The sequence below is a fragment of the Mchenga conophoros genome, linkage group LG3 (genome assembly GCF_057382185.1).
Source record: "Mchenga conophoros isolate Kocher_MC1m ecotype Shallow Benthic linkage group LG3, M_conophoros_male_GT1.1, whole genome shotgun sequence".
Taxonomy (NCBI): Eukaryota; Metazoa; Chordata; class Actinopteri; order Cichliformes; family Cichlidae; genus Mchenga; species Mchenga conophoros.
In genome coordinates, this window is record NC_140528.1 from 74,176,707 (window position 1) to 74,199,961 (window position 23,255).

General features: G+C 41.8%; 1 protein-coding gene across 4 annotated transcripts in view; it reads right to left on the bottom strand.

The window, feature by feature from the left end:
* The window catches only part of pcxb (pyruvate carboxylase b), a 326,810-nt gene that overhangs the window by 22,833 nt on the left and 280,722 nt on the right, over positions 1-23,255 (bottom strand). For all 4 annotated transcript variants that reach the window (XM_085267190.1, XM_085267193.1, XM_085267192.1 and 1 more), the window contains exons 18-22: positions 22,971-23,138; positions 21,296-21,377; positions 11,017-11,174; positions 10,294-10,380; positions 3,061-3,240 (exon numbers count right to left, since the gene is read on the bottom strand). In XM_085267190.1, coding sequence (XP_085123316.1) covers positions 3,061-3,240; positions 10,294-10,380; positions 11,017-11,174; positions 21,296-21,377; positions 22,971-23,138 — 675 coding nt within the window. The remainder of the gene's footprint in view (positions 1-3,060; positions 3,241-10,293; positions 10,381-11,016; positions 11,175-21,295; positions 21,378-22,970; positions 23,139-23,255) is intronic.

Sequence of the window (23,255 nt, forward strand, 5' to 3'; positions counted from 1 at the left end):
AGATCGTCACACAATATTGCAATATACAGAGGGGGTCATGGTGAGGTGACCCCTCCTCCACCTTGCTTGATAGTTGCTATGAGGTGTTTGTGCTGCTCTGCTGTTTCGTTTCCTCCACTTTGGTCTTGTCTCTCCAAAGGACGTTGTTGCAGAAGTATTGTGGCTTTAGTTGAGATGCAACTTTGTAGACCCATGTTCTTTTTAGATAAGAGGCTTCCCGGCTAGCCACCCTCCCACACAAGTGATACTTGTTCAGTCTTAACACGCCAACTGATGCCAGTAAAGTCAGAGATGTTATATTTGTATTTTTTGCAGTTTCTGGTCAGAGCGTTGCACAATCTGACCTCGGGGGAGAATTTGCTGGGATGTTCACTCCTGGGAAGATTGGCAGCTGTCTTGAATATTTTCCACTCGTGAATAATCTTTCTCACTGTAGAATGATGGACATCAAATTGTTTGTAAACTTTCAACCCTTCTCAAATTGATGGACAGCAACGGTTGCTTCTCCAAGTCGTTGCTTTTAGTCTTTCCTCCTTGGCATTGTGATAATACACGCAGAGGTGCACACACACTTGCTGATGATCAGTTCATTGATTGTATTTGTTTATCAGCTTATTTTGTTAATAACAGTGAAATCAGTTATGTTTTACAGTTTATCTGAGGTTATAATGACCTAACTTAAGACCTGCTGAGGACCAGATGATTTTTATTGCATCCTGATAAAAGTAAAACCTTGGAACTGAAAAAGGGCGTACTTTCTACCACAACTGTATACATTTGTTATGTTTACTAATTTGTGTGCTGCTTTGCATCTTCATAACATCATCAAGCGTGTGTGTGCACCCTGCAGAAATCTCTAGAGAAAGGGCCCAGTGCAATTCTATTAGTCACAGAGCTAACCGTTCAAAGATAGCTTACTCATTTGTGCGTGTGCGAGAAAGGCACTTCAAAGATAGCAGGTTCACTGGAGTCCCTGCTCATTAGCACAGTCTCCTCTGAGGATGGCCTTACACCTAAATGCTTGATTGTTTAAGTGTGAGACACAGACAGTGACTCCGTGTGTGTGTCTGTTTCCATTAACAAATAAAGGAAACTTCCTCCAAGGTTATTTGGTGACTCTCCACATTTCTGTGGGAAATCCTAAACATCACACGCACTCAGTTTTCCCCTTTCCTTTCTTTTCAAGTATGCTCCTCTGAGGGATATGCTGCATTTTTAATGACACTCATTTCATTAGCTCGTTTCATTTCTGATGGTCTAATACACTTCTCTTTCCTCAGTCTCACAATCCACATTCCCACCTTGTCCCCCATCTTTTTCCCTTGTCCATTGTGTTTTTTCCACCCGCACCAGACGAGGAAACAACTCAGTTACCACTTTATGATTCAAAGGAATGAAAGTAACTTTGCGACAGCCTTTGAGAAATGAATGAATGTGATATAATTATGGAACGCCTGTTCACCAGCTAATTAACACCACCGAAGCACCATTAAGGAAACACTGCTGCTTCTTTGCTGACAGTGTACGAATATAACCTTAAGCTACAGCGTACAGCTGGGGTTATACATGTGTGTGCTTATATGCATTAATAAAGATGAGCGACACAGCAGCAACTAAAGGTCAATGACTGAAGGCAAAGTAGTCACAAGCTAGCTGTGCTTTCTAAAGATAATGTGATAAATGTTTTACTTTCTTTCCGTTAAACAAAATTCCTCTCGTGTCTTTTCACGTCTGAGCCGAGGTTATGTAAATCAGTCATGCTGATACATGGTGTGTGAGAGTGAATATCAGATTTAGGTCTCAGCTGTGCGGCTTCCGTGTCGACATAGGCAAACACAATAGCACACAAATTAAAACACAATGAAATCAAAGCAAAAGTAAACTGTGGTAGTCATCATTTAACTGAATGAACGACTGAAGTTATGCTGTGCGCTCAACTGCCCCTCGGTGCTGACGGGCTGTCGGTGTCTGAATATCGAGAGATTTAGTCAGATGTTCTGGCTGAGATGAGAGGATTTCGTATGAAGTATTTACTCGGAGTACACACTACGATGCAACCTGCAGCTCTGATAGTTGTTTTTTAAAAAAGCCTGGTGACTTTTTTGCATTATTTGGAATGCAAATATCCACTTAAATAACAAGTTAAATGAAAAAAGAAAACAGTGACACTTTAGCATCTTGCAGCGTGAATGCTGACTTAACAGAAAACCACATAAACCATGAATGAACACAGCAGCTATCTGCGCTTTTTAAAATGGTAATGACTCACCAGACAAAGTATTTAAAAACATAAGACACACCAATATACCATCACAACTAAATAAAAAACATCTGATTATGGTTGAGGAAGACGAAAAGTGGCAGGAGGACAAGCGATGTTTCAAACAAACAAAGAAAGGGAAGGACGGGAGCCAAATGACGACAAAAACAAACCAACAGATCGTTTAAGATAAAACTAAGCTATGAACTGAGGCTTTAAAAATGACTTGACCAGTGGGGGAATACATTAAAGTATTAAAAATTCCCTTTAACTGTACATCTACACACTTACACTGCTCAATATATTAGATGGAAAAGGAAATACTGAAAAAAAAACTTTTCAGAAAAGTCAACTAGCCACTATGTTAGAAACATTGGGGAAATTGTGACATTTTTTAAATCCTCTGTGTGTTCTTGTAACTCCCAAGGAGACGTCATGCTGGTGGCCCCCTGATGCGCATAGCGGTCGCCCTCGCTGTATGCACTCGTGAGGAGACGAGAAAAGAAGAGCAGAGGCAAAGAAACTGTTTTCAGCTTGTGCCAGATGAGATAAAGCATGAAACACAACTTGAGTGTTTGCATGTGTGTAACACCTTTAATGAAGCTCTCTGGCCCGTGTTTGTTACAAAAAGGCACAAGTGAAGGACGTGAAGGACAAATGTTGAGCGAGTATTTTGTGATCTAAATAGCAGTGTCCATTTATTCCAGCAGATTGGAAGTTAAATGGTTTTTAAATAAATAAATGAATGCTTTTGTACAAATCCTTATTGGAATTATATACAAAGACTCCAATATGAGTACCTTAGATCTGAACGGCTCAGGGAATCCTCCGTGTGGTATCCCAACGTATCCCTGAAGGAACTCGACGACAGAGAGGGGGAAGGACAACTCGTCCGCTCTCTCCTCCACCTCTGCTCTGGTCAGGTTGTTCTGCACCATGAACTGGGCCAGGTCACCCACGATCTTTGAGGAAGGAGTCACCTAGCAAAGAGGAAAAAAGTCTGAGCACTTTGGGAGTGTTAAACCCATTTCTGGATAAAGAAAGTTACTATTAGCCTGAAGTACCCTTCAGTTGGATACTTATCACAGTTTGCTTAGGACAAGGAGAGCCGCTGTTATTCACTGTGGCTTTTAAGCTGACAGAAAAAAAAATATATATATATCCACATATTTATAGAGAAAAAAATAAAGTATTAAGAGAAAATCGAGCATCTTTTTAGTTGGGTAATGTTAGAGTAGAAGTTGCTGCAGTTTGTCTGTCAGGCTACAGCATTCTTCCACGCCAAGTCCTCCCGTTTGCAGAGCACAGGTATTTCTGCACGTCCGCGGTGATTTCAGCAAAAGAGAAGTGGTCACAGAGTGTTTGTTTTAATGAAGATGCTGTTTACAAAGATTAAGCACAGAGAGACCCGGAGGAAGGGAAATGAAAAGATGTTTACATCGACACAGCCTCTTTAATCATCTGATTTGGTCCGCTCCGTGAAAACAGAATGAACCTGAAAACGAGGAGGGAAGAAAAAAGGGTGCAGAAAACATTCATTAAAATCACACGTATTCACTCTTTCATTATTTATAATGGCATATCATTATGGTAATAGCGATCCCTATTAGCATAATGGTGATAGGTAGAGTCACTTCAGACTGAACAGGACACTGGTGCAAATATCAGTTGCACACATTACTCTTATTGTAATGATTGGAGACGCAAATTTAAGGCTTTCCTGTTGACTTCCATCTGGTGCTTGGACCATTAAAGTGAGAAAGGGGTCGATTAATATGACCCACCAACTTCCAATCTCATAAACAAACACTACGGTTTGTACTCAGTCCTTAACATTTTATTATCTGTTAGAAAGAGAGAGCCAAGGGGGAATAAAACAGAAAAGATGCTGTTAGTTTCACCTTCCAGATTTAACCTCTTCTAAATTTAAAAACCATTTTCACATTTTGGTTTTTGGGGTTGTTTTCAACCCCGATGCATCGTCTGTAAATGTAAGAACTGACAGCTGAAGGAGCAGCGCATGCAGGAAGCGGGTCCACGTTTTACACAAAGTCTATTTCCAAGGCAATTAGAGCACTCAAAAGGAGAGAGAGCAAGGAGAGAAAATGGATGAACAAATATAGATTAAGCTGACATTCCCTGAGGAATCCCCAAACAAAGACCTTGACACCTATTTCTCAAAGAAGCGACACCAAATTATTGTGAGGAAGAAATAAAGCACACACATCCCTCTGGGATTACTACAACCTCCTGGGATTTGGGTGCTTGTTAGGCTATCTGAGCTCGTGGGATCACTTCAGTCTTTCAACAACTACAGCCCCGTGTGTGTGTGTTCCTGTTTAGGCATCTTTGTGAGGACCAGAAACTGGCATTCTACTATACTTGTGGGGACCAAGAGAGGACATGCACACCAGTCCTCACGAGTTTGAAGGCATTTTCAGGTTCAAAATGTGGTTTTAATGCCAGGGTTACAATTAAGTTATGGTTAGGCATTCATTTTTGATGGTTAGGGGTAAGGTAAGCAGCATTATGTGAACTAGATGTCCTCACTAAGATTGCAAAACGAGAATGTGTGTAAGCGCTTTTTGTGTTTAGACATAGCAATACTGACTTTTTTCATGTCAAGCTGCTGTAAAAATAGAAAATGCCATCAGTGGAAGCAACAGTATAAACGATTTAAGCTACACTGTCAGATCAACAGAGCAAATCCTGATACAGCATTATAACATCTTTGGTTAAAAAAAACAATACTTAAGTGACAAAAATAATGAAAGTGTCTCAAACGGTTCCTCCCACTGTGCAACTGCATTTTAACAAACATCAACACGATCAGATCAGTTCTTTTGAAACTTGTTTCTGTGCAATCAGAAGCAAAGTGTCAAGAACAGCCCCAGGATGCCTGCTAAAGTCCAAAACCATTTGGACTATGTTCAAAGGACAAGTGCAAGTGATTACGCAGCGAGACAAGAAACAAGATAGAAGAAATGCATCTCCCTTCAGCATTGTCGGCTACAACACCTGTAGTTCAGGTTGACGGGGTTTGTGAGTAGAGGCTATAATGACACCCTGCTTTTACACAATGAACGACTGCAAAAAACCTTGAGAGATTTGAGCCGGTTGTTAATACAAACTGTGGAGATGTCAAACAAAAGCATACTGCTGAGTTACTTAAAATCGATCAAAACACAGCAAAGCTCAATGTTGCTTAGTTTTCTCTGCGTCTGGAGTTCATGTTTCTCCTCCTTTCACTGCACAGGTGTTACATCTTTCCATCTTTATTACCCATCTTCACAGAACAGCCTTCTTACTTCATCCCTCACTCACTATCTTGACCTTTGTCTTTACACTAAAAGTCAACATGTTGGATTTTTACTCTTCATGAATCAACTTGGTCCCGTTCCCATCCCTCTTCTCTCTAGTCCGTCTGCCAAATATTTCTTTTTGCTTGATCCACAGTAACATCACGAGTGTTACTCTCATTATCAATCTCTGTTGATGAATCACCCACCTCCAACTCTCTCCGGATGCCTCACACACGGGGAAAAAGAGAAATCATATTTTCAGCGGTGCATGAGCTATATATGATGTGTGAGCTTTCCTATATTTTTAGACGAGGAGTGAGGAAAATCACATTGTGGTCGGGTTAGAAAAATCTGATTTCCTCTGTTCCTGCGCGAAGCCGAGCTCAGACTCTTGGCTGCTGATCGCTCTCCGTCTTACTGATAAGATGGTGTCTTTATGCCACTACTTTAGAGGGGAGTTTAGCTTTTGACTGGACTGACATAAGTAATCAGCTTCTTGAGCCTCTGAACAAAATGCACTGCAGTAGAAAACGCCTGCTGTTATCTTTTCCCCCTGACAAGACCAAGAAACCGGGTGTTAAGCCCCGCTAAAAGGTTGACAGTGCACCGTGTTACATCTACATCTTATTCAGCCAGAAACCTTGAGGAGAGTCGCTGGATTCCCTCTGGGAAAGACATACTGGGACCAGATTGGATATAAAATTTGTAACAATCTGCTCTGAGATGTTGAGACGCGCAGAGAGAAATCTGATCAATTGAAGGTCCTGCGTTCAATTTCAGAGCGTCACTAAAACAGAAAAAGGAAAAAACTAACCGTCTTTGTCCTGGGGAGCAGAAGTTTCTCTGTAAATGTTCATGTTGATCCTTTCAGTAGCTGAGATGGCAGAGAAACTGACCCACTTACTGACATTGCCATTCATCGAGTCACACTTTGGCAAGGCTGAACATAAAAATAAACATCTACGCACACGTTTACCGTTGTATAGATACAGTGCTAAATAATTTACACTGGACATATTTTACATTCTGTTACCCAAAGCTACTTTGGAGACTGAATAGGGAGATTAAATTAGCTCCTGTCATTTCTGCCTCTCTCCCATAAATGCTTTTTATCAGGAATTAATGCCGATTAATCCAAATTAAAGCTCTCATTATCACATCTGAGACACGAGCCCTGTTCCACCCTCACCCACCTCCAGCGGCTCTTTCTGTTCCCACCACCTCCGTCTTCCTTTTCTCTCACACTGCTCTTCCACCCTCTGTCCATCTTTCTCTTCAACTAATGTGCAGTCCTCACTAAGTGGTCCTGCGTGACTTCGCACCCCTGGCAGCAGAAATGTGGCACAATGGCACGTTTGAGTGTGCGGCATGCCGGTGGATTTTGTGTGTGCATCTGTGTACTTTGCTCGAAATGCAACTATCCAAACCTGAACTGCCCTAAAGAGCGTAGGATTATATCATCCAGATCAGTGTGTGCGCGACTGTTTCAGGGAGAAGGCAAATGTAACGAAAACACATACACGCCCTGCCCAGCCAGCCAAGCTAGGAGCAGAGTGAAGAATGGTACCTGTCACGAGGGGAGGAGACGAGAGAGGAGCGATAACGAGAGGCTTAGAGAAGAGGGGGAGGGGAGGAACGATAGAAAGATTAGAGATACATGAAGGAAGTAATCGAAATGAGGGAAGGTGGGAGGCGGTGATGGAGGAGGAGATGAGACCAAATGAAACTGGAGAGTGAGAGTGGGGAGAGACTGCAGACGGGGTGATGAAGAGTGAGGCAGGAAGACTAAGAGGGAGAAATAAAGGGATGGACAGATTAACCAAGGGGAGGAGAGACAGAAGCAAACAGAGAAGAGCAGTAGACATCTGCAGCCCCACGGGCAATACAAGGAGGTGGTCCACCTCGAAGTATGAGACCGAGTGTGTTTTGAGATGGGGAGGTGAGTGGATACGTGCTTGTAATTGCAAGAGGAAAGTGACAGGGTAAGGGAAGAAGACAGAGCACACTCACAAATGCATATACAAGCTGTCCTCTTTATACCGACAAGCTCTGAGACAGATGTAGCTGAGAGAGAGGAGGAGACTGGAAGTTGATAGCAAAACAAGTTAAAAGCAGGGAAATCGAGGAAGGGAGGCCCTGGTGAGTTTGACAACTTATGCTCAAGCAATATGCAAGTCATTGCCAATTAACCCAGCAGCTTTTGCTGCAATGCATGTTGCGCTGACATTTGCGTAGATAAAAATTAACTTTAGAAATGCTCGTTGCTTTATGTGCATTTTCAGTTCATATCACTGACACAAACACTGGAGCCATCTGTTCGTGTGTGGGGGTTTCTCACTCGAGTCTTCCAACCAGTAACGAGTAGATTTAGAACGAGACAAGAGCCCTTCTTATCTTCCAGACAAGGTTTGTCGGCTCAGTAGTGATACTGTACATATACTATGCACTATGTGACCAGTAGGCTAACAGGAGGGCAAAGGAGACTGACATCAACCAAAACACGCAGCGTACATGATGTGTTGTGGAAAAGGGAAACAAATCTTGTGTCTCTATTCTATAGCTGCTCACCAGTTTCAAGGTCATATCATCAATGGTTCTTTTCAGCTTAGCATTCCCAGCACTACATTTTACCACATGCATGCTTTTAAACCTAATTAAACTGTATGTGATACATACATGAAAACAGAGCACAATCCTAATCCTACTGCAGGTGTCATATTTAGTAGAGTCATTGTAGCTTGGGTCATTAAATAGTCATAGTTCAAATGCTCTGCATGCAAACGAACGGCTGGTCCACGATCATTAACAGATTCAATCTGATCTTTCTGAACTTCATGGTCACTAATGCGAAGGAAAACTAATGAGGTAGTTTTATACCTGTTTATAATTGTAAATCAAGTCTGTGGATTAAGGCAGATTTACAGAACTGGTACAGGATACTCAGCAAGCAACGTAATGATTATATTCAGCTGCACATCTGGAATTAATATTAAGCTATGAAACTGTCAGGCTTATAAGCATTTTATGAAAATCTCCCAGATTCCCGTGTCGAGTTTGATGTTGTCTGGTACTGAGTGAGAGGCCCATGAGCTTAAGTAATGATGCAGTTTTGTAAGTTGAGACATCCAGTACAAATATCTTGATTTCTTAATTCAGAACATGACACCCACTGCAAGAAAACATGAATTAATAGACTCTGTGAAGTAAACAATCCCTTTAATGCAAATCACTTTTATGTAAATGCTTTGAAGACGATTAGACATTTAACTTTGTTTTTTAATCTGAAATAATTAGAGCTGTGTTCTTGATTAAAATGAGGAAAGTATCCCCATTTATCCTTCACTGACGGCACTAAACTTCAAAGATATGGGCTTCGCCGTGGTGCGTGTGGGCATATACTTTAGGTGCACTGCTTACTGCCAGTGCAGTATGTGGTGTGTGTACTCCATGTCTATATCTGACAAGCGCACTCCTTCTCCCTTATCGACAAACCAGCAGTGTGAGAGACACAGCCATTGTCGAGCTAACAGGATACAACGGAGAGCATAGCAGGGCCCGTAGGCACATTAAGCCAACATTGGCTTGTGCAGTGAAGCCCACAGAGTCTTAATTGAATTGATAGAGAGGCATGGGCAGAGGGGTAGGGGATTGATGAGGAAAACATAAAGGGGGAGAGAAAATTAGGGAGAAGGGACCAGAGAGGGAAAATTGAGAGACCTAAAGAAAGAGAGAAGGTGGTGATAAAATAATGGGGAATCCATGGGAGCATGTCTAAGGTAAGAAAAAGCAAAATAAAGAGATGGCTGAGAATAAATGCAGAAAGCAGCATGTGGAATGGAGAACAGAAGGAACGTGAGAGGGTGGCTCGATAATGAAAGAAAATGCAAAAGAAAGAACAAAATAATTACAGGGAGAGAAAAAGAAATGTGAAAAACATAGTAATTAATGAAAGATAAACAAGAAGCAGGCAGGAGGTCAGCCTAGGCACAGAATGACAGCGTTCCAGCAGAGCTCCCTGTCCGTGACTACAATTAGTGATGGCTGAAGTTACGTTAAATCCACCTGGTTAATGAGAGGATAAATGAGCCTAATGTAGACTAGCCGGGAAAAGATAAGCAAGTCTAGCAAGGGAAGTGACAAAGCTATAAAAAGTTAGGCACACAACAAAATTACTCGGAGGAAAAGGGAGCTGAGGAAAGCCAAATATACTGCTGCACTGAAAGTGAATTCAGACTGCACAGAACAGTGAACGCACCTAACTTAATCTGGGATTGTTTTGCTCAGCCAAGCCAGGAAAGAGGGGCGGCTTGGCAGACTGAGTCAGTGAGAGCCAGGCTGATGAAAGAATATGGAAAACTCATTTCTAATTGTGCTTTCAGCAGGAAATTCACGTGACCCAAGTCAGACATAATATTACAAAGTAAAACATCATTAACGCTGCAAATGTGCCCGACCTTGTGCATTCTACTCATTTCCCCAAACCCATTTATACGGCTCTGTTTAAGAAGATAATGTAAACCAACACAGCTGATGCTCCTAAATCAAGGACTTTCTAATATACTCTTATCTGCCAAGTTAAATTAGGACTTTCTGGCATCAGTTACTGCAGCTGGGTGTTGAGGCCACTATCATCACTGACTCCAAATGCATCTTTGTTGTGCTGGTAAACTAAATTAAAGCTTGCTCATGAAAATAAAGAGCAAGCTGGGACGCTCCGTGTCCATGTCTCACCTTAATAAGGTCTCCAAGTAGTTTGTTGGCCTCTGCGTAGGCCTTCTTCACCTCCTTGAACTTGTTGCCCAGTCCCATACTGTGAGCCTGCAATAGACCAATGAACGGAGTAAGCTTTTCTTTTCATTACAACCAATTTAAGAGAAAAATCAAGGAATGCTGGACAAGCCAGTCCTGCAGCTGAACACTTGGGAAGAATTCTACAGCGACGGTCCTGCGGTTTAAATCACTTTGAAATGATCTCTTAAATTTTTCAGTGTGACTCTAACAGCACAAACGCTGCAGAGTCTTGCTTGTATTTTGGCACAGCATTCACAAACACTGGAATAAGCAGCTTTTACTCAAGTTTCTGAGCTTTGAACTTTAAGCACAACCATGTTAACAACAGTGACTGAAACAGATGATGTTTTATTGAGCTAATAGACACAGAGAACCTGTTTCTCCATTTTAAGTTAACCAGATACAAACCCAGTTACAAAACACTGGGACGCTGTGTAAAATGTAAATGACAACAGAATGCAAGGGCTGAAAATCAGTACTGGATACGCGTGATCTTTGGGACCTCAGGTGTCAGCGCATTAGAAAACAGGCACAGCGTGAACGCAGTTAATCGTACCAGTCGCAAATTTTGGAATTGGATTCGTACAATGCAGTAACCTAATGTTTTTAGCCTCGAAATAATCCACTGACAGGCAAAAACAAAACAGCAGCATTTAACTGTACCTGGAAGTGAAGGTTGGTGTACTGTCCCCCGGGTATCTCATTCTCATACACGTCGGCATTGCCAGATTTCATGGTGGCAGTGCAATCAAACGGAGCATACAAGCCTCTGGCTACTTCCCAGTATTCACTGTAGTCAAACACCTTCTCCAGAGCGATGCCTGCAAAACAGGACAATAAACTGACATCAAATCTGTGCTCAGTGCACACAGTTATGTGACTTAAACTGAAAATTACTTTACACTTAAATGTCACATGGGGCAAAAACAAAAGCAAAGATATTTTGATGTTTGAGGTCTTTTAATATAGAAAACTAAAGCATGTCACTAGAGATAGAGACCCTGAGCAGAAATTTGAGTTTGTAATCTTAGGGGTTACTTACACTCGCCTGCCCCGTCTAAACCTGTTAAATTATATGTTAATGCAAATATCTAATCAGCAGATCACAAGGCAGCACTTAAATGCACTCAGACCAAAGTGTCAAAGTTCAAACGGAGCATCAGAATGGCAACAAGGTGAGTTCAGCGACTTTGAATGTGCTATGGTTGTTGGTGTCAGACTGATGTGAGCATTTCACAAACTGGATTTCTACTGAAATTTTGTCAAACTATCACCTTTTTCTAGGGTTTACACAGAACTGTCTGGAAAAAAAGCAAATATCCGGCAAGCAGCAGTTCTCTGGGTGAAAATGTTTTGTTGATGGCAGAGGTCAGGAGAAGGGCCAGACTGCTTTGAGCTGATAGGAAGGAAACAAACTCAAATAACCACTTGTTATAACCGAGGTATGTAGAAGGGCATCTCCGAGTGCACAACATGTTGAACCTCAAAGCAGATTCTACAATTCTCAGCAGAGTCACCAAACAGAAGATATGAAAAGCAATGGATGATCTTTTTAAATGCCACAGCCTACCCGAGCATTGCTACTGACCATCTCCTGATGACTCCTTTTAGCAGGATACGGTGGATTGTCACAATACTCTCAAATAGCCTCCAGAGTCATAGATCTCAGAGCACCTTTAAGATGTGCTGGAACAGGAGATTCCCATCATGAATATATATCGCTGACAAATCTGTGTGATCACGTCCAACCCAGTAATAGCACAGCATATGAATTGGCTGATGGGATTAAATGCATTCAGCATTAAACGACAATACTGTTGTCTTCATGTAAAGTAGCAATCACCAGATTTAGCTTACATTGTGATACGGTCTATAAATACAGATGAACCGTTAGTGAAGCCATGGGAGCCTGCCATTTATCTGAATTAGTCATATTGACAACATGCGCACTGTGCCAACTAGTCAATTGTGGGCTTATGATGCTGATGCTAATGCAAAAAAAATAAGCAGCATGTTAAACTGAGCAGTGTGCTAAACTTTTGTTAACACACACCAATCAGGTATGTTTGAATACATCTCCAATGACACCACAGTGTGCCGATTCCTACTCTCAGCTGTCTGCATCACATACAGCAGAGTACCATCAAATAGAGAACATCGTGTGAAGAGGAGATGTGCCTGCTTGGTAGGTTTCTATGTAGTCTCTTTCCCTCCTCTATCAATAACACAGTATCAGCCTGTAGTTTTTATAATGTACTTTCAACAAACTAGTCTGCAGCACAAGCAGCAGCTCATGTCTTCTGGAAGGTGTATTACAGGATAATATCTAGTTTACCTATTGTGTAAATTGTACTCTGAGCCTGTAAGCATGCTGGAAAAGTCACTCTGTATTTTAATCTAGTCTTTGCTACATCAAAGCTGCTTGTTAAATCCCTCGGATATTTTGAGATCTTTAAAAAAAAAACTAAAACAGCATTTGTTGCTGCCACTTAAGGTGTGTTAAAGCAGCTTACCTTGCAACTGCTTTAATACCATGACAGAAATGGCAGTACACTGAGCTTTTGGCTAATGATGACAAAAATCAGCCATATTAACGAGCCAAACTTATTACTTCAATAACAGAGACAAGCTTGTACTTTTTAGATTGAAGGAGTACATACTCCAAAGTGTTTGCGTGCCTCCACTGATCTTGGCGGGTAAATGGAGCTACTGTGAAATTAATGTGATATTAATGTGCATGTTGTTGCTCCTCAAATTCAACCGTCTGCCAAGTCAGGCAGTAATTGGGTCCATTTTCTTCTCTTTGTGAACACTTATTTTTAATCTTTCATTTATGCTTCCGTTGTGAAATTATAGTTTGGATTAATACAGTGTGGGGACATGTTCGGCAGCTGAGTCTGATTCAAAGGTCACCGTGGGCGAATCTTTAGCTCCTCCCTAAAATCAGCTGCAGCTGAGCCACCACACTCAACTTTATATGTGTGGGGGCTTTTAGCTGATGGACAAAGAGACATTTGCAACTTTAAACCACCTAATTTTAAGTCCACCGATTTAAAACGGTGGATACATCAAAGAGGAATGCCCTGTAACCATGGTAATTCAATCACCATGGTCTGGGCGTGAGAAGAGAGGGGGTCCCTGAGCTCTTAGCTTTTTGGAACCGGAGGTCATGGGTAAGGGCTATGACCCCAAAACATAACCTCCTTTATCATAACTTCTGACATGAATGTAACCACAATGCACATAATTAACATCATGTTTTATTAAATAAGACTCAGTGAGCAAACTCAGCTAACACTGATTTAACTGGTTTAGTATTTAACCAACAGTAGAATTGTAATCTCAGCTAACCTAAAGTCTGGTAGGCCACTCTACACCAAGCAAGTTAATGCACGTGTTAGCCCGTCTGCTCTTTTTCCAAGTCTTAATTGCAATTATGCTAAATGGCACATTTCTCACTTCTGTCACACTGCAGGGGATTAACAGACTGTGACCGCCAAAGAATGATGTTTGACTACTAAGGCTTTGACCTAATCAACTCAAATAGTGATTGAAAACGATTTTTTAAACTGGTTTGAATTAATTCCCAAACACGGTGTGACACTTGATATTGTTTAAAAATAAACAAATGATATGTGACTGAGTTATAAGCTGAAATAAGGAGATAATGAAAGGTCAAAACATCATCTTACAAGCTAACATTTCATTTAAAGTGTCAGCAAGTGGACAGGTTTACACACGCCGAATCCGAGTCTCAGTGGAATTTGGGGGGATGAAGATAATCTGCAGTAAGAGTTGAACAATGACACCGTTTGTTGCAAAACATTTAAAGAACTAAGAACATCTTAGTGGCGTCATATTCAACGAGAATGAACCATTCAATATAAGAGAATCTTGTGTGTCATTTCTACAGTTCTTGAAAACATCTTCAACAACTCTGGAGATGTTTTGAAGATCTTCTACACGTCTTTGTCTCACTCTCACACACCCCCCTCTCTCACCCCGCTGCCATAAACCTGCATTTACTTTACTGAAGAAAACGCTAATTTTCCTATAAAAGCGGTTAATTTGGCATCTGTAACCATTTGCTTGCCTAAAAGGTATGAAAACGGGACCCTTTTAAAAGTATGCACATGACTGTTATTGTTAGACAGCTTCAGGATAACGAGACCACCCATGGCCCAGTCCTTGATGGTTTTAATAAATGGTGTGATGAGTCCCGTCTTAATTAAACATATCCAAAACAAAACATATCATCAGCAACTTTAAAAAAAATTTACTCATGCACAAGAGGTCATGTCCATTAAGTGAAAGACTGCGGAAGGTGTTCAGTCTTATAATCTTGGAATAAGATAAACCGAAGCTGTGTGCAAAAAAAGGACAACGGTCTGCCATATCTGAGGAAACTCATTTCCACATTGACAAAATTATGATGATTTGATTGCTCTTCTGTTGTCCCTCTATATTTATTTGTAAGGAACAGGAGCTCACAAATTATTAAATGGTCTAACAAGGCCGACTGGCGAGCCACAGCCGAACACATGACACATTGCATGACACATTATTCAGTCAGTAAGTAACACAATGACTGAATTACACTATGTCACTGGCCTTTCAGTTTCTTTGGTCAACACTGTGGTTTATTCTAAACAGAATTAAACTAATAATAGAAAAAAAAAGATATTTCTGAAAGGATTCAGGGTGTCAAGTCCAACAACGGTGCAAAACCCCTGGTCCGGACGGGATTCCCGGCCGCGTCCTCAGGTCATGCGCGGCTCAGCTGGCTGGAGTGTTCACGCACATCTTCAACATTTCCCTCTCTCTGTCTGTAGTCCCAGCCTGCTTCAAAATGGCCACCATCGTCCCTGTACCCAAATCCTCCACCATCTCCTCATTGAACCACTGGCGACCTGTAGCCCTGACCCCCATCGTAAGCAAATGCTTCGAGAAGCTGGTCAGGGACTTCATCTGCTCTGCACTACCCGACTCACTGGACCCTCTACAGTTTGCATACCGCCACAACAGGTCCACTGATGATGCCATAGCCCTGACACTACACACTGCCCTGTCACACCTGGAGAAGAGAGACACGTATGTGAGGATGCTGTTTGTAGATTACAGCTCAGCATTCAATACCATCGTTCCCTCGAAGCTGGACAGGAAACTGCAGGATCTAGGACTGAGCAGCTCCCTCTGCAGCTGGATCCTTAGCTTCCTGTCTGACAGACGCCAAGTGGTCAGACTGGGCAGCATCACCTCATCCCCCATCACACTGAACACTGGTGCTCCACAGGGGTGTGTACTGAGCCCTCTCCTGTACTCACTCTACACCTACGACTGCACAGCCACTAACAGCTCCAACATCATTGTGAAGTTTGCGGACGACACTACAGTGGTGGGTCTTATCACCAACAGTGATGAGACAGCTTACAGGGAGGAGGTCAGCGCCCTGACCCACTGGTGTCAAGACAACCATCTCACCCTCAACGTCGCAAAGACAAAGGAGTTGATAGTGGATTTCCGGAGGTGCAGAGAAGTACACACCCCCATCACCATCAGCGGCGCTGCTGTGGAGAGAGTGAGCAGCTTCCGGTTCCTTGGCGTACACCTGGCTGAGGATCTTACGTGGTCAGTACACACAAACAAAACAGTGAAGAAGGCGCAGCAGCGCCTCTTCTTTCTCAGGAGACTGAAAAGATTCGGCATGAGCCCCCGCATCCTCAGGACCTTCTATCACTGTGCCATTGAGAGCATCCTCACTGGATGCATCACCACCTGGTATGGCAACAGCACCGCCTACAACTGCAAAGCTCTCCAGCGAGTAGTGTGGAGCTCTGAACGGATAATTGGAGGTGAGCTTCCCTCCCTCCAAGACATCTACAGGAAGCGCTGCCTGAGGAAAGCGGGGAGGATCATCAAGGACTCCAGTCACCCCAGCCATAAACTGTTCAGACTACTTCCATCAGGAAGGAGGTTCTGCAGCATCCGGTCCCGTACCAGCAGACTGAGAGACAGCTTTTTCCATCAGGCCATCAGACTGCTGAACACGTCATAGACACCTCAGCTTCACTACTGGAACTTTAACATTATGCACTCCACACTGTATATAAATGCCACTTGTTTTGCACATATTCAACTCTGTATATTTTATATATTTTATTATTATTATTTTTTTTTTACTATTTAATTTGTAAAAATGTGTATACACACACACACACACACACACACACACACACACACACACAGGAAAATATTTAGTATACACATCCAGAAATGCATACACTATTATATATTGTACATATATTTATTAGTTTCAGGTTGGCCATTCTTGTATTTTGCTCGTTTGTGTTGTTGTGTTTGCACATCTCTGTTGCTTGTGGGGCTCGCACACAAGAATTTCACTCGCATGTGCTGTGCCAGTGTGCCTGCACATGTGATGTGACAATAAAAAGTGATTTGATTTGATTTGATTTGAAACACACTTCAACCAGACCGGTGTGATAAAACAATTGATCACGACCGACTTGCTCCCTCTCTTATATCATATTATTCTTTTGTTATCTTAGCTCCTACTTCGCACTCTCTCGCTTTTACTGTTAATACTTTAGCCAGCTTGCCTTCTTCCCATAGTAATACCATTTTTCTTCAACTACTTTAAAGCATTTTATTCACACAATTGACTTTATTTGGACTTACCAGGTTTAAGTTAATCAAGATTTCTTCATCTAGTTTCATTTTTGCTTAATGCGGCACCTAAATCTTTTGTGTATTTTGGAATAAGTTACATTTCTGAAGCCTGGTGTAGTTCAAATAAAACAATTCGGAGTCTAAATCAACAGCAGCAGCAGCTGCTTCCTGCTGTGTGCCAACATCATCTGGCTCTGTCCTGCAGAACCTGCTCAGTCGACTCCAGCCAGACTGTCTAAAAGACCCCTACAAATTGAAATCTGCAGATGTGCTTCATTCCCAGTAAAAGTCCCAATGATGACTGCCTAACCTGGAGAGAGGTGCTCTAACTCAAGCCAGCCTGCGACTTCAATAGCAAGCAAACAACCAGCTTCAGCTGCCGTATGATCAAACTAATGCCCCTGGTACTCTAAAGACAATTAAGGAAAAAAATGGTCTGAAAGTCTAAATGACTTTGAATTAGTCTGAAATAATAAACATTCAATCTAAGATTAACTTTGCAATTAATTTTATTCAATAGTAAACTGAGAATCAGACACAAATCTTCATCTGCTCACCCCTTGCTCCTTTTGTACACAGATCCTTGTAAATAAATCCGACACACACGCAACCGTATGACGATAAATCTATAATTAGAACACAAAGGATGATAGGACAAGCTTTTTCCATAATTGAATAGTGTGGACTCGTTTGCTTCACTTGTTCCCCCCTTTTAGGCACCCATGGGAACACACATGTCCATAGATCACTCACACAGATGGCTGCTTGGTAGTGACGAACTGCCATCAATATTCAGCTCATTAGCGGCACAAAATCACTAACAGAGGATACAAACAGACAGACGCATACTTCTGCTTTCATTAATCTATACACACGTTTTGTAGACTGACACACATATACAGTTGTAGCACGCACACACCAGAGGCTGATGAGACGAAGACACAATAACATTGTGGGAGAAAAAACCCAAATACAAGGGTAGATGTAACAGGTTGGATACATTTAATGCCTCTGCTCAAACGTTTGTCTGGGTTCAGCTGTGAGTGTGTAGGGTTTGACCGTCTACACAGTTAACGTATAACCTCTGAGCAGAGCGTCTGCCATTTGTTACTAAATATTTTATCAATTAAATCCAAGCATGATGCACAAGAGAAGGCAGTAAATGCAGTGTCAAATAAACATGAGGACTATTTTAATATGTGTCATCATTCAGCTGCATAACTATGTGTGAATATGTATGACTTTTAAAACGCATGGGTATGTACGCACGTCGCGGCTTACTGCATAAACAAAGAGACAGCATGAAGACAAACAAATTAACCACAGAGCCAATGCTTTGCCATTTCTCTGGGAGAAGGAGATACCAAGAGAGATTTTGAGGGAGACGAAGGGAAAGGACAAGCAGAGGGGGAGTTGGAGGCATGGAAAGTGCAGTTAATTGGTTTGTCGCAGATTGAGAAAGAAGGAAGAGGAGGATGACGAGGGAAGACAATGTAAAAGCAGGGGGAGTAATAGGAAAAGGCATAAGAGCAGAGAGAGGGTGGGAGATCGAATAGGCAGCGCACACTACACTGCACTGATTATTGCTTTGAAAGAGAGATGGAAGAAAGCTGGGAGAGAAGCAGTAAACAGACTAGGGTCAGTGAGGTATGGAAGTGTCAGACAGTGCTTTTCTTGATTACAAATGTAGTAAGATGGGCAAACAGAGAGGGAAAGGGAGAGAGGCACAAAAATCACGCGGTGATGAAAAGAAGACACGAGGCCAAGATGACAGGTATAAAAGAAGCTGGATGTGAGAGGGAGCTGTATGCATAATGCATTTACCAGGGTCACCCCAGGATACAGGATAGAGCACAAGTATGCACAAATGTGTGTGAGACAGTCTGCAAATTGAAATTCCATGAATAACCTGAGAGACTTGAAAAATTCTGGCTTTTGAGTAATGACCTTGTCTTTCTGTTCCCATTTTTTTGGTACTTTATGCTCACAAATTGATATTGTGTCATTAAACCGGACTGCGACAAAATTTCTTTCACTGAAACATTTATGTCGTGCTCTACAATGTTTCCTACTCGAGTCCAAGAACCTGTTGCATCCAGCTGTGGGTTAAATGAGTACTGAGTGAGCAGCAACGATGCAAACAGATTTTCCTTCATGGCTCAAGCCACACATTATGCTGCGAACACAGCACGTCCAAATGGCTCTGCTACTACGTTGCTTTATGAACAAAAATCACTTCCTCTTCTATGAAAGGGTTTTAAATGTGAGTGATCATTGCATTTTGCTGCAGAAACAATAAGCCAAGCAAAGCAGCTCATTCACTTTGAAGGACTCACCATCATTTTCTGAAACCACTGCAGCTGCACTGTAATTACGCTTAAGACGTTTTTTAGTCTCTCAAAAGTGGAAATGACTTGTGCTTTAACCCAGCCTAATGTGCCCAGCACTACAGAAGTACTGTGATGTGATATCACCACGATATACAAATTTAGTTTTTGATGTTTCTCTAATGGTTAATCCACCAGAATGTGCAAGTTCGTTAACTGAAATTATATTTTTATGGCTGAAATTATTATAATTATTGTTTTCTATCAGTTTTCAAAATGTGTTACAAATTTCTAAAATGGAAAAAATGGAAAAAGCACATTACTACTTCTGATTAAGATGCCAAGTGACAGTCATTTACTTGCATTTCTCAATAGAAAAATAAGAAAAATGTGTTTTAGTAAATGTTATGCTTGATTAAGGTCCAGCGTGCCGACTCGAGTTTGGGTGTAAAAATGTGAACCAAGCCTGTTATTGCCCTAATAAATAATATGTTTTTAAGTTTTAAACTATTTTTCTATATTTATGCTTTCATGGTTTTATGATATGGTCTAATACATTTTCTAAACTAACAGTTTAAGGTGGGATTTTTCTCATGTACGGGTTAATTACTTTAAATGTTAAGCACTGATGTAACCATGTAAAACAAACTAAGGCTTGCTAGATTCTGCATCAGTTTAACAAACAGTGATTTTATTCACGACAGGAACTGCAGAACCCTCTTCAGACCACGTCTGAGAATACACCAATAAATATGCAAAGCAGGGATGCACATGTGTGTATCACCACAGACTGAGGAGTCTGTGCTTGAGGATAACTGCAATGGGGCTACATAAGAGTCTATGCCAAGCGATCAATGATAAAACTAAGGACAATCACCACACGGCAAAAAACAAGCGATAGAAAATAGTGTGTCACAGAATATCAGGGCGACTACGCCAGTCTATTTAAAACATAATCGCCAATAATTTACCCTACAGTGCCAAACTTCTTATGTTAAGGACAGCTGACAGTGTGCAGTATGAATATCATGTAAACAAAATTAGCTGGGCATTTTAAGGTTCTGAGTAATGGAAATGAGCTATCACATGTGGTTAGCAGAGCTGAGTCAGTATTCCCAACAGCATTACTCCACATAACTGAGCAGCAAACTCCACATCACTTTTAATTCCTTTAACCCGATTCGTTTCCCTTCAATTTTTAAACAGAAGTTTTACGACTGAGTGCGCTAACACATCTTTTCTGCTGCCCTCGCTGTGGGAGGTCACCGAGCCCAGTCGCTGATCAGAGGTGTGGGAGAATATAACATAATGCACAATACAAAGGCCAACAACAAGATATCTGGTACGATGCTGTTTGGGAAAGCAAATCAGTCACTAAGTGTGACATTAAGACATTTTCAGAGAACCTTAAACCCTTGAAACGCTCCAAGGATGCTCCTGATGTGCTTGTGCTGCACATCAGGTTTCAACTTTTAGCAAACTTATGAAATACGACCACCTTAATAATGGCTACTGCTGATATTGTTTATGAAACCATGTGAACCATTTATCTTATGGATCAGAGGAGGAGTTTTTTATTGACCACAGTGGTTTCCTTCTATTTGCTGTCTCCTTTTCTTTACATCGCCCTCTAACAATCGACTGTGTACTGTACATTATCACTGAGCAGAACACACAGGTCTGCCTGACTTTGACTCATGCATCGATTTGTTGATCAATGCCTTTCCTCCTCTGAAGCAGGACACTCAAAAATGTATTCTGAGCTTGATCTCATTAACAATTCCAAGCTGCAGGTGTAGTTTTAAACATTTAGTTACTCATCGCAATACTTACTAGTGCTCCTTTGGCCAAAAATAATTGTAATTCTTTATATGACTTTATTTTTTTTTAAACAACTGACCTGAGAGGCTAATGAGTGTGTGACATACCAGTGTCAAGCTTGGTCCCCTTGGTGCAGGCAACCATGGCTCCCATGCTGGGCTGGGAGGTCATCCCAGCCATGGAGTCAACCTAGAGAGAAACAATCAATATGAATACTGTTTGACCGAAAACCTAATTCATGACCTTTGTAGATCGCCTGTACATGTAGTCCTTCCCAAAGTCTTCAGCTAATTACACTGACCAGGCAGCGTTATGGCCACCTGACCAATATTGTATTGACCCCAGTTTTGCTGCCAAAACAGCCCTGAGCTGTTGAGGCACAGACTCCACTGGACCTCTGAAGGTGTGCTGTGGTCGTGTAAGCTGTCAAGCCTCTATGGATTGGACTAGTTTGTCCAGCACATCCCACAGATGCTCGACTGGACTGAGATCTTGAGAATTTGGAGGCCAAGTCAACGCCTCAAACTCTGTTGTACTCCTCAAACTGTTGCCGAACCATTTTTTGCTTTGCAGCAGTGCACATTAGCCTCAGCCATCAGGGTGTACATGCCTACAGCAACACTTAGCTAGGTTGCATGTATCAAAGTAAGATCCATAATGAATGGCTGGACCAAAAGTTTTCCATGTGAATATTGCCTGAAGCATCACACTCCCAGCTTGACTTCTTCCCATAGTCTATCCTGGTGTCAGGTGTTCCCCATGTAAGTGACACAAGCACCGGGTCCATCCATGTGATGTAAAAGAAAACGCGAGTCATTAAACCAAACCGTTTCATTGCTCCATGGTACAGTACTGATGCTCCTCTGCTCATGTTGTATTCTACATTTCTATCAGAACCAACATTAACTTCTTCAGCACTTTGAGCTCATCTGTTGGATCGAACCACATGGGCCAATCCCCACGTGCATCACTAAGCCTTGACCGCCCGTCACCACAGTTGCTTCCTTTCTGATAGATACTAACAACTGCAGACCGGGACCATCCCACAAGAGCTGCAGTTTTGGAGATGCTCTGACCGAGTCAACACCCAGTCTAGCCATCACACTTCAGTCCTTGTCAAACTCAATCAACTCCTTATGCTTGTCCATTTTTTATGCTTCTAACATCAACTTAGAGGAAAAAATTTTCACTTGTTCTGTAATATATTCCATCCACCTACAGTGGCCGTAATGAAGAGATAATCAGATTTATTCACTTCCCCTATCAGTGGTCAAAACGTTATGCCTGATGAAAGCACAAAGAAAAAGTAATTTTAGCACACTTTATTGCAATTGACAGATAAACCAATGAATACAAATGCTGAGTGGGCGTTTAACCGATCCATGGTGGGCAATCAGTTGTTGCATACGGTGTTACAAAGAACTGAACAGCACAAACAGCAAATAGTAGCCAATTGTTATAATGAATCTGCCCATGCTGGCAGCATGCGTCAGTGATCGCAGTAAGGAAAATGATCCTGGCTTCAGCAACAGTTCCATCTTAATTTCAGTGACATTTCACAATGCAAACTGCAGGAACTGGTAGAAAATTAATGTTTGTTCATGTTGTGAGGATAACTGGCGTGTAGACTGAAATAATTATTTTCTCATTATTTGTCGAATAGCAGTTAGCACTCGCCATATGGCAAGCATCCTATAATGACCCTGATATCAATTTTAAATCAAAGTTATGGAGAAGTCCCACTTTATTAAGTCTCATAGAAGAAACACGTTAAATACGTACCGCCACATCAACTACATCAGCACCAGCTTCAGCGCAGGCCAGCATGGCAGCAACACCAGCTCCAGCTGTGTCGTGCGTGTGCACATGGATGGGTACGTCTGGGAAGCGGTCCCTCAGAGCGCTGATCAGAAGCTTACTGGCTTCTGGCTTCAGCAGGCCGGCCATATCCTGGTGGGAGATGGAGGGGAGAAAGGTTATAGGTCTGAGGAATACATGCAACGCACTCATTAGCACAACAGAACGAAGAGTCACATTTTCTACACTCATTATGAAGTGTAAATTATA